The 19,245-nt window shown below is 44.3% G+C and overlaps 1 protein-coding gene across 6 annotated transcripts in view; it reads right to left on the bottom strand.

The window, feature by feature from the left end:
• Positions 1-19,245, bottom strand: part of LOC119443051 (mediator of RNA polymerase II transcription subunit 12-like protein) — a 159,505-nt gene that overhangs the window by 129,512 nt on the left and 10,748 nt on the right. For all 6 annotated transcript variants that reach the window (XR_007465751.1, XR_007465752.1, XM_037708183.2 and 3 more), the window contains exons 9-12: positions 11,474-11,628; positions 7,816-7,936; positions 7,552-7,698; positions 646-745 (exon numbers count right to left, since the gene is read on the bottom strand). Coding sequence is in view for 4 of the 6 variants with exons in the window: in XM_037708183.2 (XP_037564111.1) it covers positions 646-745; positions 7,552-7,698; positions 7,816-7,936; positions 11,474-11,628 (523 nt within the window). In the remaining 2 variants the exon portion in view is untranslated. The remainder of the gene's footprint in view (positions 1-645; positions 746-7,551; positions 7,699-7,815; positions 7,937-11,473; positions 11,629-19,245) is intronic.

The following is a 19,245-nucleotide window of genomic DNA, read 5'->3' as shown; positions in this document are numbered from 1 at the left end:
CAGAAGGCGAGTCGGGTGCACGATACACAGCAAAAAGCATAAAAGATCGCTCCCAACCTGACACTTTTAATGTGACGCTTTCATGATTATCGATTTGGCGGGTTAAAAAGGCAGATAGTGTTTTTCACAAGAACAGCCACTCCCCCTCCACGTGTCGGCCTATCACGACGGAATACTTTATACGATGGTGGAAAAATGTCTGCGTCATCAATGGCATCGTGCAACCAAGTTTCAGTAATCACGACTATGTGGGGGGAGTTACTTAGAAGTACAGCTTCAAGTTCGGCGGTTTTATTCAGGATGCTGCGTACATTTATGTTAATGATTCGTAGATCCTTATTACAGAGCGGTTGGCATCATTCTTTATTAGCTCTCCTTTGCTGACTGTGCGTTTTGATTCTTGTGTTGCTAATTTCATCCCAGGTAAAGGAATTTCAATCAGCAAAAGGAATTGTATCCCCCTACAATTCCTTTTGCTGATTTTAGGCAGCTGCTGAGTTCTTAAGATGTGTGAGTGAAAACACGGATTAATTCACTAAGGAAGCAGCATGCATGTTCTGTTCTTGGGATACTCCTGGCCAGAGCATTCAGCACTGAATCACAGCTTGTGCAGAGCATGCAGTAGACACTACAGCAAACACTCACCAGCGGCCATTTGCTGCCACTTGTCACATGACCAGTGCATCTCGGCTGCTCGCCCTCGCTGAATCACCTGCTGCTCCACCCGTCGCAGTTCTTGCCGCACCTGCACAGTCGATTTGCGGCGTTAAAGGGACACTAAAGAGCAACACTAATACATAGACTTCCATTAACTCGACTCCAGTTAATTCAATTTTTCAGTTAACTCAATTCTCACCCAAGGTCTCAGCCGGTGCACATACATATCTATAGGACCAAACTTTCATTATTTTGAGCATAAACTTGGCCTTCGCCAGATAATTTAAACTTACCTGGTCAGCACGCACTTGCCTGATCCCAACAGCGACCCCTTTAGTATCAATGTCAGACATGGCGGAGCTGATGGTACAGTTAATGCGCCAAACACGTCGTCCCTCGCCGAGAACACCTATTTGCAGCCTGCACTGGGAAGATTTTCAAGCGCTAACAGTAGCCCACAATGAATTATTACAATATTTACCCAATTATAACATGCCCCTTTTATTATTCTATGAAAATTGATCCAAGAATTGCCCGTGTGGTCCAATCAGATACAAACCAAAACCGCATTCGTAACAGCCTACCATCAGAGCCAGCCTAGCCAGCGTCACCGTCGCTGTCGTCTCCAAGATAGTGACAGAAGTAGTTTTCGCATAGCCTGAGGCAACGCACTGCTTTTCAGTCTTCAATTATGAAAGCTAATAAAAAAATAAGTCATATTACATGCTGAGCTAGCGGCAACAAGTCGCGTCACATACTTTTTTGGCAACCTGGAGAATCGCCTGCGTCGTAAGATGAACAAGTTAAGTGTTTAGTCTAGGCGCGTGCTCCCACACCATTTGCCATTGTTACGAAGTCGTTTGATGAATGCAGAATATCAAATGTGCAGTGGACCATATGAAGGACACGTAATCCACGCTGTGCTGTAAAGTGCTGCATGACGGTGATGATGGTGGACCATTAGGTGTAAATATATTTTTCTTTTGTGAAGGTAAAGTTCCACAGCTTCATCTTCTTCTTATTGCCAAAATCAGAGGCATCCTACATTTTCTTGCTAATAATCGGCTGCGCATTAGGTTTCTACTTTGTTTAGGAGCTCTAATGTCATTTCTACATTAGTTTTGTGCAAACTGGGTGCATTTTCAATTCGGCAGCATGTTAGAAGTGGGCGTACAAATCAGCGGTATGTTCCAGCGTTTTTTCTGTCTCTTGTTTAGTTTGTCCCACAAAATAAGTCAACCAATTTCGTCGGTCTCGTCAAGGTAGAATAACGGAAGCCGATTGTATCCGTTTAGACTGACAGGGTATCTTTCAAAATTCATCTTTAAACTACAGCGCGCACACAAGAAACGAGGACAATAAGGCGAAGGTGACAGACAGGCGCTGTCAGGCACCTTATTGTCCTCGTTTCTTGTGTGCGCACTGCAGTTTCAAGATGAATAGCTACCAACTCGCCCAACTTTCAGTACTTTTACAATTATCTTTCAAAACTCTATTTCTGTATTCTGCTGTAAGAGGCTGATTACAAGAACGTTAATGTCATGTTCCATTTTTCTAATTTTGCAACAAAACCATAGTGCCAGTACATTAGTGTGACATAATGAATTTTAAAGTACCTTTTTGTATTTGGGCCACTGCAGCACAGTAAGTGTTCTCAAAACTTGTCGTTCAGTCTTTCGCTACTTAAGAATTACAACGTAGTCCATTTTTACTGACAAACAACTAACTAGGCACAAGCCGACACTCTTAAAATCCATGATGTCATAGCAAGTTGTTGGGAGAACTTCAAGGCGCCTTTGCAATGTTTCATTCTTTCCTCTTTTCTGGCTTACCGTGGCTCCTTTCATGGCAAGAGTGGCTTTTCTGGTATTTTAGAAGTGTAATTTACTAATATGGCTCAAACTTTTTTCCCTCTAGTGACCCTTAAAGGGGTCCTGCAACACCCCTCAGATTTGGCAGAAAAACACACAGTCCTGTGAACATCTCAACGAAATTTTGCACTCGTGCGCTACTCATGGAGCTCACAAGCGGCGCATGACGTCACCTTTTTCTCAAACACCCTCTTTTCAAATAAGGCCTTCTCACCTGTTTCAAACCTGCGGACATCTTGGATATGTCTTCATATTGTGGGGATTGTGTCGTCCGTTTCGTTGTGGCGCCGTAGCGCAGCACGTTTTGGGCATAGGGCCGCATCATGGCGAGGTCGCTTTCGAACTTCGCGCGCGGACCACCGCTTTCCCTTTCTCTCTTTCCTCCGAGGGCGCCGAACGGCAGTGGGACCGTAAAACACTTGCTACTGTCCACCCCCAAAAGGGACCAGGGGTTCACCCAATTGGTCTGTTTGGGTGGGAACTCGCGTTCCCTCTCTGCTAACCGGGGGAGCGCTGGCGCGAGGAGAAGCTCTCGGACAGCGAAACGGTGCGTACTGAATTCTGATTCTCCCGGTCACCCCTGATCAGCTGACCCCTTTGGTTGGCCGACCTTGCCGAAGGTCCTCGACCCGAGGCGGGTGCACACCTATTCGCTGCTCCTGTTCGGGAGGCTACGCCAAAGAAACGCGGCACACCTGATGTGCGCGGTCATACTGCACCGGGTCGCCCTCGGAGGCTATACCGAGCTGAAGGAATGTTGCCCTGGTAGCACGGTCGTGGGAGCCATCCTCCCGTATAGCGGTGTGTTACAGCGTTTTCCGAAACTGAGTGCCACCCTTGATTTGCGGGAGCTTTGGCGCCTGAGCACCACGACGATGGGGTGTAACACTTTAGTCAATGCCAAGGTGGTCGTCAAATAAACGCCTTCTTTTTACACTGGGCCTTCTCCTTGTGGCGCTCTGTCTCGCTCCCAGTGGAGAACGAACGAGCGTCCGCTTCGTACACACAAGGCATGCAACGGCTGAGCTGATCGCCCCAGGAGGGGCTCACATTCTCGGACCCGCGCGGTGGTCTAGGTGACTCCCGGTGGAGCACCGCTAGATGGAGGCCACAATATGCAAGATTCCCATAAATGGCTGCTATTGGCTGACAGCTGACATCAATTAAGAAGGGTGTTTGGATCAGTGCACTTCTTCCTACTGTTACTGTGTACTATATCTATTGCCACAGCTTCCTAAATGGGCTGAATTAAATAAAAATCTGCATTTCAAATTTGAATAAGAATTACATACTTCCAGAAGAAGCCGACAATCGCCTGCTCATGCTCGGCTGCGGCCATTCACATAGTAATTAAACTTTGGCCACAATGCTTATCGGTGTCGTAGCCGACGAGCCTCACCAATTTCGGTTAGCTTTGAACACTCAACTAACCTCGCACCACCAGAAACTTAAGGACGGACCACATGTACGCTAGCCAGCCCACGCTTACTTGTGGCCTCCTGTACACGCCTTGGCAGACATCGCTTCGTACTCAGCTATTGACAGCACTTCAAAATGGGCAATTTCGACATGGCTACCATCCGTAGGTCAAGCTGGTGCAAGAGTCGACACCATGTAGCATGGTAGCACAGCCAGACTGAGCACATGAGCTGGGTTTGCTGCGTAGCATAGACATCGCGGCCGTAATGGGGAGCCACGACATGCCCACTCACTGAGCTCGCTGCAGCTCGCAGAGGACAACAACGTGCTCAAAGTAATTTCTGCGGGTGATGTAGGTGCCAAAATCGGAAGTAGTAGAGTCTAGGTGAACATCCAAAATCAAATTTGAACTGCGTGCCACTTTCAGTAGAAGTGTTGTGGGCACGCCCCACTCCGCCATAGCCTTCACAGTGCAAGGCATTGATGAAGGAGCGGAAGCACCGCGAAGGGGATCAAAGGCGATCTTTTATTGCCAATAACTCCACTTCTGCTGAAAGCACTGAAGTACTTTTTGCTGCAAAATATTTCTGAAATAGGTTATTTTAACTTCAAATGCATTTCTTGACTTCGATAAAAAAGTGTTTCAGGGCCCCTTTAAATGATCGGCATCTTCCTGCCCAGGCAACAACAAGAAATGGTGCCTGTGTACAAGTGAAACTAGGAAATTGCATGCTCTGGTAAGGAGGTTTCAGACTTACTAAATAGTGCCACAGAGATTAAATGTACAAGGTGTCAAACTATTTTGAAAGGTCTTAAATCTAAAAGCAGCCCGGTAATACTCCTAACTTAAAATCTGTCAGCTATTGAATATACAGGGTTTTTTTTAGACTATGCAGACTTTAATATACAAAGGCTATAGTGAGTTGCAAGGCTAGGCAAACATACTTTGCCCCCAGATAACAAGATTCTGAAGACTAATTACCACAAATTTGTTAATTATCCTTTTATTAAAACCTTGGAGGTAGTTGTTTTATAAAAAATTTGAAGGCAAATTTTTTGGCACCGCATTTTTTAAAAATCCTAAAAATCGCTTTCCGCACTCTATTGAGGCAATATCAAAACCAAATGTATCGAACATGCAGAAAGAGCAGCCCCGCTATCACGTGAGACGGAAACACTGCTTGACGAAATGCGCAAGGAAGTATGAAACTGAACATCATGCCAGATACTGATATAGCATGGTTTGCCTGCAAGCATGTGCTGCAACATGCCGTATCAGTATTTCTCACAACATGCCACCATCCAAACTTCGTCATGCACTTCATCACATGACGTTTCAGTCTGATGTAATAGCGGGGCTGCCTTTTCTGCACTCCTGCTGTGCTCGGTTTCAAAACGTTGCTTGAACTGAGCATTGAATTTTGATGGTGAATATTTCGAATTGGGTGCCATTTTAAAGCTTTTTACAAAATAGGGATGCATTCCAATGTGACTGCCTCCAAATAATAATATACAAGGTTCTAATAAAACAGTTGCGAAATTTGTTAATTAGTCTTCGTAAACTCACATTATTAGGGGCAAATTATGTCTGCCTCGTCTCACCACTCCAATGCAAGCACGGCACTTTCACTACATTCAGAGCCGTTTTATAAAAATCTGTATACAGTCACCGACTGATCATTCGGACTCAACGGGGACCACCAAAACAACCGAATAATCGGGAGTCCGATATACCGGATTCACCCAAAAATAAGTGACTCATCTCACAAGTGGTCGAAAAAGGTGTGCCATATTCTCAGATTGTCACCTTTTGGAGATACCTTCAATTTCACTTGACCATAGCACAAGATACTTCTGTGTCTAGGGGCGACAACATTCTTGGAACATTGCCAAGCACGCTATCTTATCATGTCTAGAAATGCTGCCGTCCATGCTAGTCACATGAAATATCACAAAAATGAAAGTATCTTTCGAAAGTGAACATTCATGCATATCGCCCAAGCTTGTCAATGCATGTTGCTGTGCCCACATACACTTGCCTTTGGCCTGAACATTCCGTGGCCGTGATTTTATAGCAATGCCTTTTATGCTATCCCTTTTCATGTTTTTTGCACTTTGTCAGTGACCAGAGTGACACTCCGCATGTGTTGTAACGGGATCAGCCAGCCATGAACAGTGGATTGTAAGAGCGGGATAGAATCGAGCGGAAGGCGTCGCTACAAAATCATGGCCTGTATCTCGACCTTTGTCATGTTGTCACTACAGATAGATGAAAGTACAGTCAATGCACGCACCAAATTTTTATCAGTAACACATGCATCAACTAGGCTTCACTAGTTTCAATTTTGCGAAGTGCTGGTGACAAGGCCGACAACCATGCCAGCAACGTCTCAAAACAAAAATATCAGTATTTCTGCTTGACACGGTGGTTATATTAGCACACGGTTGTGCAGTTGGAATCCGAATTATCACACGACACACTGTAACGTGTCCAAAATTTCGGTTGTCCTGAGTCCTGACACATTAAGTCTATAGGGCTAGTGGCGGTGCCACAGGGCTGTCTGAATATTTAAGCATGTTCGAATTATCGGTAGTTTACTGTAGTCCAAAAAGCGCTCTGTAGAATGTTAGAGGCTAAAACAGATGCAAAAATAATGTGTAAGAGAGTATTTTGCATAGGCCTCAACCAGATGCAACTAAGAGGTAAACAAGCACTTCCAATATGCAAAAAGGCTTGCAAGGTTATAATTTTCAGAATCCCTCAAGGTTTTACAGATATGCCTCCGAGTATTACTCTGAAATAACACTGTTGTGACATGATACAATCTCAAAATAAGGATACTACAATCGGGAGATGTGATCAAAATTCGGGAGGCTTCCAAAGAATTCAGGAGAGTTGGCAGGCATATACTGGTCATTTCGTTGTAGAGGCGCTCGTTTGTAGTCCATTTTTACCAACAAACAAACAACTAGGCACGAGCAGACAGCGTCAAAATCCACGACGTCATGGCGAGTTGGTACAGGAACCATCAAGGCAGCGGCACCACCAGTCTTTCATTCTTGCGTCTTTTCTGGCTAACCAAGCCTCTTCTCACAGTGAGAGCGTATTTTTGGTATTGTACAAGCCTAATAATTAATACAGCTCAATTTATTTTTCTCTTCGGTGTCACTTGAATTACACCATTTTGTTACGTGCCGTCCACTGCCGAGTTTCATTTCCTTTGGTACCCACTCTGTAGTTCTAACAGACTCAACTGTTTGCTATCTGTTGGTCTTTTTTTTTTAGAGATACAGAATTAGTACCAAGGAAAGGGCACAGCATATTGCATTATTTCAGCACAGTGCGATAACTACGCACTATGCTAAAAGCACACCTACAATGCACTACTCCAACTTATTACCTGTGGAGCCAAATGCAACAGCAACAGCGCAAGTGAGTTTGCACGAGCATACTCAATGTGTGTCACAGGCCTGCTGGTAGCCTAATTTTACTTCCCTCTGTCAGAGGCATTTGGCTAAAAATTTTTAAAAAACATAGGATCCCAATCTAATACACATGGTCTAAAATACATCAGATCACAAGACTGTACCAGACTGTAGGTACCTGAGCATTGAAAGACCTTGGTGGCATGGGCAGACACGATGGTGGGCATGGAAGCAGGTCTAAGGGACTGCCGTTCAGAATGGGATTCGCTTTGCCTTCACCGATGCTGTTCCACACAAGAGCAGTGGGGCACTTCAGTGTGATGTACTGAATAGAAATTGTAAAAAGAAAGCATGATTAAAAATTTATAATCAGCTGCTGAAACATTACCAGCATGAAATCCAACTTGTCCTATCAGTGAAAACAGAAAAAATCAGTGCTAACCTGTAGAACAACTGATAATTGAAGAACAATGGAACGATGATGAGAACAGCTGAGGCATTCTGCGAAACTTGCCGCCAGAGGACTGATGGAGGGAGGATTTGGCACTGGAGACACAGTGTTCCTGGGTAGGAAACATTTAACTCTTTAGTATAGACTAGATCATAATTGTTATCTGCATCCCCAATGGCTTGTCAATGGAATGCAGATTTCTTTACGCTTTTTACCCAAAACCTAGTGTAGCAGACCTTCACCATGAAACAGCCAAAATGAGAATGACATATATTGTATGAGCGCAAGAGTTACAGTACTAAAAATTGCACTTTATTAATAATTTAAGAAATCTTGCTGCCATACTGCACCAGGATCACCTCCGTGGTGATGCTGCCACACACAAGTAAAAAATTTTACTGCATAAGTTATCTGGAGAAAAAATTAGACAAGCTTTTCTTTAAGCCAAATATGCCAAAACAAACCACAATTTTATAAAGAAACACATGGTTAAATTTTATGAGCCAATGTTGTCGCATATACAGTTATGGATATAATTTTATAACCATGCAGAAACACATCTGAATTGCAGAAAAGCTGCAAAAACTATCGGAACTACTGAACAACTTGAAACATTGCTTATTATGACATTGCAAATTATGGTGCATTTTTCGCAGCTCCAGCTAGTAGTATAAGTTTTCTTAAGTTTGATGACACCATAGTTGAATAACCAATTGATAGCTTCATCATCTAGGCCTGATTATTTATAGATCTTGGTTTTATGTCAATTTTTGCTTTGCATAGTCTTTAGGATCTTGTTGCAAGCCGAAAGAAAACCTTCTTCTACCTCCAACAGTTAGTTGTCACTGGTGTTGTCATTAGCTCTTGGAACACGGCAGCCCCACGCTATCTTTATTGTATACAGTGCTGGCATTTTCCTTTTCTGACCTATTTATCCAAAATAATGGTGCTGAGAAACAGTTCAGATTGTAGAGATGTTAAACATTGCGACCAAATTTGTTCTTTCATGAGAAAACAAGTCTCTGCATTCCTCCTTAAACAACCCGTAACTACATGCTACATCATATATGATACAGCCAATTAATGCTTACCTCACACAATCACCCCAAGTGTCTTTCTCGATCAAAACTTCACAGTAGGCTAATAAACAGTAAACACCCTGGTAATACCACTGCACCGATTTCATTTGTATAAATTGCAAAAATCCTGTTGATTTTTATCAATCAATCAATCTTTCTTAATACAACAATAAGGGAATACAATTCTACTGAATATGCAGATCCTTTTTTTGAACATTTTGCCCGCTAGTTCACAAGCTGCTACCATACATTATTTTAATAAAATTGAACTCTACATTTATTTACAGTGCTACATTCGTGTATTTCATTGCTAGAGAGGACATATTTTTCTTGAATGCGCAGCGCAAAAAAGACTAGGACAAAAAGCAGGAAAGGACAATGCTAGTTCAGTAATGTTGAAAGTTGGGTGAGTTGGTGAGCAGCGAGTGTCGGGTTTTCTTGTGTCTCTCCATTTTGTCCTGGTCAGTGTGCTGCTTCACCAAAACGGTATGATGAACAACACTAGTGTCTTTCCTGATTTTTGTCCTAGTCATTTTTACGCTGTCCATTCAAGATGTTCAACCAGTACTAACTCGCCCAAATGTTGATTCTTCTACAGGACATACATTCTGGGGAAATACGTAGGATCTCCCTCCTTTTTGATTCTATTATACAAGAAGAAGTTGTTGAATGTGTATCATATTCATTCATTCATTCAGTTTATTCACCAGATAGTACTGGATGGCTACCTGGGCTAAAAGCTGTATAGACAGCTTGACAGAGGCCCAGGAAGCCGTTACAAGGCAGATACAGCAAAACGGCAAAAACAAGATACTTAGCAACAATACATGAAGTGGACATGTAAGCATATATGTTGATAAATAAAGCCAACAAATAAAAATAGTATAGGATCAAAATAAAAAGAGTGTGTCATCAACACACAAGAAAACAGATAAAGGATTTCATTAAAAAATAAACTGTTACAAAAAAACATTTATTACAACACTTTTACAAAAAATGCTCGCAACTAAGCTTTTGACATTATGGGGTCTCACATGTGCTCTTGGGACAAAGGAACAACACAGTAGTGCAGACAATCAAAAGGGCATTTATTGTACCTTTCATACACAAATACACGCTAGCCGAATTACTAATAATAGAACATTCACATGGGCGCGCGACAAATCAAGGAAGTCCGACTCACCGCGACCGGATAGCGAGCGAATATGTTTGCCCCAGGCTATGACACCACCGCCTAGTTGTTCACGTGTACGGTCACGCGAACGGTGGCACGTTCGAACGATCCGTGTTCATCCATACCGGTGTCCAGCTCTTAGCCTCGTGAGACGGTCCCGCGAAGCGGGCCGGCGTACACTCGAGACGTCCGTGCGTGTTGGTCGCCGATCCCAAGCCAAAGAGGAGCCGCGTTCTCCCTTTTACGCCCGCCTAACACCCTGCCGTCAGGTGGCGTTAGCAGCGCAACACTAGCTCCATCTCTCGTAATACGCTGCAACTCCGCCGCCTGTAAAGCTACGCGGCGAAGCCGGATTACGGGAACCATGCGTGGAAAACAACATCAGGGGACGCGGCCTACGAACGAGCCACCCCTGGCAATGGAGATGCCTGTGGCCAGTTCGGCGGCCGTGCCGATGCCCGGCTTACAACGCTCGGCGACTGGGAAAAGAGCCGGCAGTCACCAACGGCTACAGCGGCTCTCGCCGGCAGGGTGCGTCGGCGCGAGCGACGCTCACTCGTGCCGACTTACGCGTCGCCGTTTCCGGAGTCCTGGACTGGAGTCGTGCCATCGAATCTGCAGACAAGGTGCTGTGACCAACGGACGCCAGCGGTGAACCCCAGAGACAATGTCGGCTCGCACGTTGTGGATAACGTGTGGACATTTCCTCGCCGCGGCCACTGTCACATGTACTAACTTTTGCTCGCGAGGCGCGCGTTGATAGACCATGTGACATGTTTCGCCGGAGTATGTGTAGTGATTCAAGGTTGGGGGGATGTGGGGATGCGTGACCCTCACGTGTCCCCTGATGTTGTTTTCCCCGCATGGCTCCCGTAATCCGGCTTCGCCGCGTACTTTTACGGCGGTGGAGTTGCAGCGTATTACGAGAGATGGCGCTGGTGTTGCGCTGCTAACGCCACCTGACGGCAGGGGGTGAACGACTAGGCGTTGGTGCCATAGCATGAGGCGAACATATTCGCTCGCTATCGGCTCGCGGTGAGTCGGACTTCCTTGATTTGTCACGCGCCCATGTGAATGTTCTATTGGTTGTAATTCGGCTAGTGTGTATTAGTGTATGAAAGGTGCAATAAATGCCCTTTTGATTGTTTGCACTACTGTGTTGTCGCTCCTTCGTCGCAAGAGCACGTATGAGACCCCACAACATATATTTCGTTTCTTGGTATTCGTTCAGAAGTAAAGGGAGATTGTATTGTAGCATTTGAAGTTTGTAATCTGTGCGGAAACAGATACACCATACGATAAGGGGCTAAACTTGAGAGGAAACAAAGGTGCACCTACATAAACATTGAGTGCAGTATATGTCATGACATAGCCAAATTAACTTTAATTTACTTACCCGCCATTTGTTGTTGAAGTGGCAGTTAGTGTGACTGGACTCTGGCTCCTCGGAGAGCTGACGGTGTAGTCAGCAACCAGCTGACTTAGCTTCTTGGAACAGTGATAAGCCAGCCGCCGTGACAGCAGCTCAGAACGAGAAAACTCACCCACATACTGTTAACAGGAAAGAGAAAAAAAGCAACAACAATATTGTCTGAGAACGTAGGAAGAAATTTAGCTAAAATTCATGAGACTTGCTTTGTACAGGCACTTCAGTATGCTTAAAATGCGAAGCACACAGTACACTCTTAGTCAAAATAACCTCAAGGTTTCACAGAATACATGTAACAAAAAAAAATAACAGCATGCAGATGTCCATTGCAGAGGTGCGAGCAATATTAGCAAGAACACCGAACTCAATTATAAGCACCAATTACTCAAGATAAGTGAATTTGGACCTCCCATCTTAGGTAGTAAGTAGCTTTTATGTCAAAAATTTAGGTCTCAATGAACACTTTTATGTGGGGCGTGTGTGTTTAACTAGCGTGGCTTTTGAAAGCAATTGTGGTATTCTCTATATGCTCAATGAGGTATAAAATGAATTGCTCAATTAGGAATGAAAGCATGTGCCCCGTTGAAGCAGAGCAATGCAACTGCAGCCTCCCTATAGTACTGGTGCCGTGCTGAGCTTATTCAGCATAGTCAAGGAATTAGCATCCGCTAGTTTTAGCCACTGGCTCAACAGTTCTTGCACAAACTTAGAGCAAGTGAAAATGAGCAAGTGAAAATGACCTGCTTGTGCAAATGATGGCAAGGAAACGATATTGAGTTTCTCTTTTGTTTTATCACAGACATTAATGATTGTACTGCTGCGCACTCAACTGTGCTTGCAGGCAGTTGATTCCACTAGCAGATAGTGTAAGGGAAAACAAATTTTTCGAATAGCCCTGTTTTGCAAAAATATTTGTTGAGCTTTTTTGGGTAACTTGATCTAGTGTGACATCGAGCAAGCGATTCTATATAATTACTTTTTGGTATGCCTAGTTGGTCAGGATAGAGCAAGTATAAATATTTTAGCCTCCCCAGTTCTCGACGTTATCAGAAAGTTTCGAGTTGGGCATCCTCCAGGAGTGCAGTAGGTGATACGTACTATATGAGCTGTAGATTAATCTTATGGCCTTTCTCTGCCTCATTTCTATCTTTTTAATATTAAATTTGGTGTAGGGGTCCCAAATCACTGATGCATATTCTATAATATTCTAAGTACGAAAGTTTTGTTAGCCAATAATTTGATTTCGTGCGTCAAAATTTTGCAGTGTTTATTCTCAAGTTCCCCAACTTCCGCACTGCTTTTTTTTTCCGATATGGGAAATATGATCATTCCACTTCAAGGCTGATGTTATGAAAATGCCCAAATACTTACACTTACTAATCAAAGACAAAGCTCGACTGTTGACACAATATGTATGCTTCTGACATCCCTCTCTATACCTGATGTCAGGCATCAGCCTCACCATGGGCCAGTTCTATCGTTACATCGCTGCTGCATCCCATTGGTCCAATACAGTAAATGGGACAGGTCCCATGAGGTACACGCATTTTATCAGTATAACGCCACACGAAAAGTGAAAAAACAATGGGGGCTAGCGCCAAACCTTACATATGACGATTATTGTTTGGGTACAAGATACACCCCAAAGGAAGTAAACTTTTTTTTAGAGAGCACCAATTCCCTGTTTGCTAGAAAATTGTAGGGGTGTGCATGGGTGCAGAAGCTTCAGGGATAACTCATGTTCATGAACAAATTGCCCAATGGCTGGGATCTATGGGCTGTTTTCTATGACTTCACACGTGGGACATGATAGTGAAGGCCTCGAAAGTTGCTGAAGAGAGAGCAAGCAATTTTCTATGCAATAGTGTGGGCCCCTTGCTGCATACAGCAGAACAATATTCGGCTCACATGTCCACGGTAGCAGTGTCTATAGATCACAAGCGTCTTCTTACCGTGATCAAAAAGCATTACAGTGCCAATGTAAATTCCTTCATCCTTTTTTTGGCTTACCAACAAGACTGACCTATTTTGGATTCTATAAAATGTCATCTACCAATCTAGCTTATGTTAATCTAGATTAGCGTACCTTGACCTCACAAAGCCTCAACACCATTACACACCAAAAAGAAATTAAAAGAACTTGTTTGCCTTTATTTTTGGCCATGGATAGTACACTAGTATGAAAGCAACACTGGAATGCTGAGCTATAATTGAATTAATTTAATAATTACAGCTAAACCACTATATAATAAGGGTGTGCGAACATTCGAAATTTTCTAATCAGAAATCGAATAGCGTCCTATTTGATTCGGTCTTCAAATCAAATAGTCACTATTCGTAAATGTGAATATTTTTCGAATAACTTTCGAATATTTCCGAGACATCAACTGCGCCCAAATAAGCATAAAATTGGAACAAAAGTACGGTAAGTTTTCACCCCCGCGAGCATAGTATAGACATAAAACATGAGAACTTACATAGTGGAGCAGGCTACATTACTTAGGCAGCCATACTTTACAGGCTGTACAGCGATCACTCTCACTCTCTGAAGAGTCCTGTGCATGCAAAGAAACTACTTGTTTCTTCTAATGCTCCATTTGTGCTTTTAATAAACAACGCTTCATAACGTACTATAAAATGACAGAAGCTTGCTAATTTTTAAAATACTGGTATGTGAACATTTTTTATATTAATTGTGATAATGGCTGTTCATTATCCGAAAACTGTTATAAAAGTATTCGATATTCGATTCGATTCAGTTCTGGAACTATTCGATTTGTATTTGATTTGGTTTAAAATATCACTATTCGCACACCCCTACTATTTAATGAAGTCGGTAAAATTGGCAATTTGCTTCGTTATATTGAAATTCAACATTTTATGCAATTGAGTACAGTTGCCAATGAATTTCTCTTATGCAGTAGGGGCCGCAAAATTTTCCGACTTATCAGCTATCAGAAAAATAAAACTTAAATGAGAAAAAAGAATGTATAATGTTGAATTTAGACTTGGTGATGAAAGATATTGTCTTCGGAACTAGAGATTACGCAACACGCAGAAAGACAGCGCACATGATGCCACGTTATTTCGGCACGCCCACTCTTTGCACACACGGCCGATTACCTCTGAAACGGCGTGCACGAGCTGCGTATACACTCAGCCGCCTTGACAGCCATGCGCAGACACGGCCGCGCTAGAAAAAAACAGGCGCGCAAACCTGCTCCCCACCCCCTCGCACACACTTGATCGCGTTACAGCGAGTTCATCCCGCTTTTCCCCCTTCCCCTTGCTCGTACAGGAAGAGAGCGCACATCAAAGCAGTATCCTTCCCAGCTCAGCCTTGCACACTCTCACTCGCACCCAAAGCATACAGCACGCCAACGTGCGATAGGATATTATCACACTTGGACTTTGTACGGAACATTGCACTGCTCAGCTTCGGTGGTCACTCTTGGTCGCTGGAGAGGTGGGTGGGCAAGCAGTCATTTAAAATTCAACCATTTGACCATCTTTGTTCGCGGAAGTTTCTATTTATTGTCTTGGTATTCCTTTGCAGCGGCAGTGAAATTTTGTTATATTGAAATCGTGTATGAACACACTTGTTTATACAAGTTTAAATACAAGGTGTTCTATAGTTACAAAAAGTAATGAAAAGCTAAATACAGTCGAATCTCGACAATTCGAACTCGAAGGGGCCCGAAAATTTGTTCAAACTAAACATTCGAATTAAAAGAAGGACTTATTCTTGAAATATTCGTGCACCATAGCACAATGTACGAACGGTGCGAGTCGTGAAATATTGCAGCGCGCAAACACACAGCGAGCGAGGACCACCGAATTGCCGACGCCGGCCAACGCTTGCTTGCCGATAATGGCAGGAAACAAAACTTCAGAGAACGGGCTAAGCTGGCACCGGGCTGGCGAGAGCGGCAGCGATGGGCGTGCGTGGAGACCGTCGAAGGTGAGGGAGGAGGGCGGCAGGGAAGCGGATTTGGCCTCGGCAACTCCGCCGCTGAGGTGGCAGTGGCTTCGGTGGCTCCCCTCTCAACTACCTCGTAGCTCCCTCACCTTCTACTGTCTCTGCGCGTGCCCGCCACGCCGGCGCCAGCTTAGCCCGCTCCCTGAAGTTTCGTTTCCTGCCGTTATCGGGAAGTGAGTGTTGGCCGGCATGGGCAGTTTCGTTGGCCTCTGCTGCTGCTTCCCTCTGCGCCGCAGCAGCAGTGTCAACACGTGACGAGAAAATAGAGGAAGCATAAAGGAGAAGGGTTCACTGCCATTTTTGCCGCATGGCCGAGACATGCCGAGACGTCGGCACATACAGGCGAGTCCCGGCGCGACGCAGAAACGGCGATCTTGCCATTTGAGAGAGGGTGAAATTTCTGCCATGATCTTTTTTTTTTTTTGCTTCTTCGCGCACAGCATTGAGGGGTCTCTCCTAAGGTTTTGCTCTATGATAGGGTCGGAGCAATGCTGGTCGGAGGCGCTGCCGCGTGATTTGGCGCGCTGCTGAGAGCGTTCTCAGAGCACGGCATGTTCGAATTAACCGCTGCAAATGCTTGTGCGTTCGAATTACCGGGCGTTTTCACCCATTGGAATGCACATAACTTTGACGGGACTACAGCGTCAGTTCGAATAAACCGGAAGTTCGAATTAAGCGTGTTTGAATTAACGAGATTCGACTGTACTTCGTTATATCAAGAATTTTGTCATATTGAAGTTTGTTATATAGATCATGGGTTCTCAAAGTGGGTTCCACAGGCCTCTCCTCGGGGTTCCACGAGGCACTGCTAAACTTTCCCTGGTTCCGCGCTCGGCAAGTGGCTAAGAAAGCGATAACGAGGTGCGCTCGATCCAAAGAACCCCCATTACCCATGCTCGAGTGTCAATAAGCACATCACAGTGCGTAACAGAAATGCGCGAACTGCACAATGAATTCGCCAGCAGCTTGTAGCCACCCAGCCTGCGAAAACAGGCATAGCACCTAAGCTCTTGCACTTGAATCTTGGAGGCCGTAACTTACCACCATGCACATTTCTATGGTTTGTAGACAGGGTAGGCGCCAATAGCGTGTGCGCTGACGTTGCGTCGGAGGATTAAAAGAAACAAATGCCCAACGCAAGAGAGCAACAATGGCACTAGTGTTCAACCGAAACTAAGCGGTGCAGTCCGCATCGTCATGGTCGTCAGTGGAAATCGTACGTGATATGCCGGAACGCTTTGTGCCTAATTATGCCCTTAAACCCTTTATTCTCACGTTTATCACTGGGTGTAACACCGCGTTGGCGGCTGGCCGAGTGCCTTCATAAGGGCGCAGTTGCCATCCATGATCGCGTCAATAGCCACCACAGTTTCATCCACAGCAGTTGCGGCAAACAGTAGTTTCATTTCAACTTGGTGCGTGCGTCGGCCGCCTGCCTTCAGAAACGCAAGGTCATCTTTTATGATCGCATCGATAATAACCGCGGTTTCGTCCGCAGCGGTGGTGGCAAGCAGTAGTTTCATTTCGACCCGGTGCAAAGCTGTCGAAGAAGAACACCGGCTACATTGCGACGGACGGATGATTTGTTGGTGACTAGCTCACTTGCGAAAAAATAATCAGGGTGTGCGCGCAGTACTGAAAAGCGCGTCTCAGATGAAGAAGCTCACCGCGGCTGCGCTGGGAAGTCGGGCGGCATTTGCCAAGGTAAATATACCTGGTAGTGAAGCTTCCATATAAGCCCATACGTTCAAAACATGGCGGTTCATTGGCGGTTAATGGGGCATAGCGCCATCTGTGAGAGAAGGGAACACTTCCGGCGGAAGAAAAAATAATGTGACGTCATATCCGTTAAAAACAGAAGTGACGTCATTTGTTCTTAAAGGCGCGAAATTTGTTTTCGGAGGCCTGCCATTACAGCTGTATATTCAAATGCCCCGCCATTCGACTTGATAGGCGTCCCGAGCTTTCAGCACGGAAAGCGATGCAGGAAAAGGTCAGCCGTACGGGTGTCGAAATCACATGCCTGCACAGAACATACTTTCTTTGGAGGCCGACAAACGCTTTGGGCGCAGAGTGCTCATCCTTTTGTCGGACGCTAGAGTGTACTAGACAATGGTCGAGTGGGCCGAACGGCGCTCTTCCGCTGAGTCGCCGCATGTGGAAAAATTGTGCGAGGGCGCTGCGAGCGAACTGGACTGGGGCGGAGATGCGCTCCGCGGCATATTCAAGGTACTTTCGCTACAGGCGCCGAGGCCGATTGCGCATAGTACGCTCTTGAAATACTACTTTATTTCAACTGCAAATTTATGTTTACACCATTTTGCCAAACATATATATTTGAGGCATAAATTGTACAATGCGACATCTTCAATTTTGCTGTCGTTGTCAAGCACGTTGTCTGCTAGCGAGCGCGCATTCGCTACGAAGACACTGGCAGACGCCCAGTTTTTCTCAGCAGAATGCCTGTGCAATACATTTTTTTACGTTTTAGTTGCTTTGGTGCACCCATGACTCTTGACGGCCGGTACCAAATGTAGTTTTTTTAGCCAAGTGAACTGCTGTTTTTACCACTGTTTTCTAAAGGTAACTGGTATCTCCGCAACATGAAGCTACGTAAGAACATTTTATTATTGATATCGTGTCATTTTACGCTCGATTCTTGTAGGTGGATATTGATCAGGGACAATGATCGAAGAAAACAATATTAGAGTGAAATAAACCAGGTTTATTAACTGTGTGGCGCGAAGAATGGCGAATGTATTTCTAGGCAATTAAATCAAAGGGTACATAGACATATATATTCACGATATATGTGTATGGGAAAAATAACAAATATACTAAATGCACTAATTGAAAAAGTGAGAACTCCCGACCGGAATAAGCGCACATGTTAGCAGTAACTAACACACTTATTAGTGAATACTGCACATAAAACTCTTATTCGCAGAAATAATATTCATAGCAGCCTAAAGCATCTTATATGTATATATATATATATATATATATATATATATATATATATATATATATTTACGCAAGTGTTATTGATATACTGTATGACGCCGAACAGTCGTTTCCTTTCGAGTGTAACGCATAACAGCACCATTGAAGCCTCAAAGGTGAGTGACCGCTGCAAGTGAGGGCTGTTATTTCGAATGATTGTGCAGCCGGGGAGTCATGGCTGTTGCGCAGAGGCCCAGTTCCTGAGAGCATTAACGCACAGCTGTTAATAAGTCCTGCTTAACAAGTTCCTAGCTGTCATTCAATATGAACGCCCCCGTTTGGGGGCAACCAGTAAATCTGCTAACTTGATTCAGACAAGGATTTTTGACAGTCTCACCATGTTTGCAACCCATTAAAACTGGGTGCCCCATGTGGTACCACACTTATCTTCAAAGAACGCAACAGATCTGCACATATCTCTACGTGTATGTGAGGTATGCCGTTCTTTTAATTGTTTCATTATGATCGTTATGATAGTGCACCGGATAACTGAAAGCAGCCGTTAATAATATAAAAGCTGCTGAGTTGAGCTGTCATACATTTGGGAACGCCATTACATTTATGTATGAAATATAGGATAGGCCTAACATGTTTTTCTCGGAAATCAGACTCGAGAATAATTTATTTTGTTTACACCCCTAGAAAAAAGCCGAAGAACGCAGCCACATGCTTTTCTCTCATTTTTTTAATTTAAATAAATTCTTGGGTTTACGTGGCAATACCACGATATGATTATGAGGTTTAGTTTGCACCACCT

This window comes from Dermacentor silvarum, chromosome 2, assembly GCF_013339745.2.
Source record: "Dermacentor silvarum isolate Dsil-2018 chromosome 2, BIME_Dsil_1.4, whole genome shotgun sequence".
NCBI classification, from domain to species: Eukaryota; Metazoa; Arthropoda; class Arachnida; order Ixodida; family Ixodidae; genus Dermacentor; species Dermacentor silvarum.
This window is presented reverse-complemented; position numbering and strand designations above follow the sequence as displayed.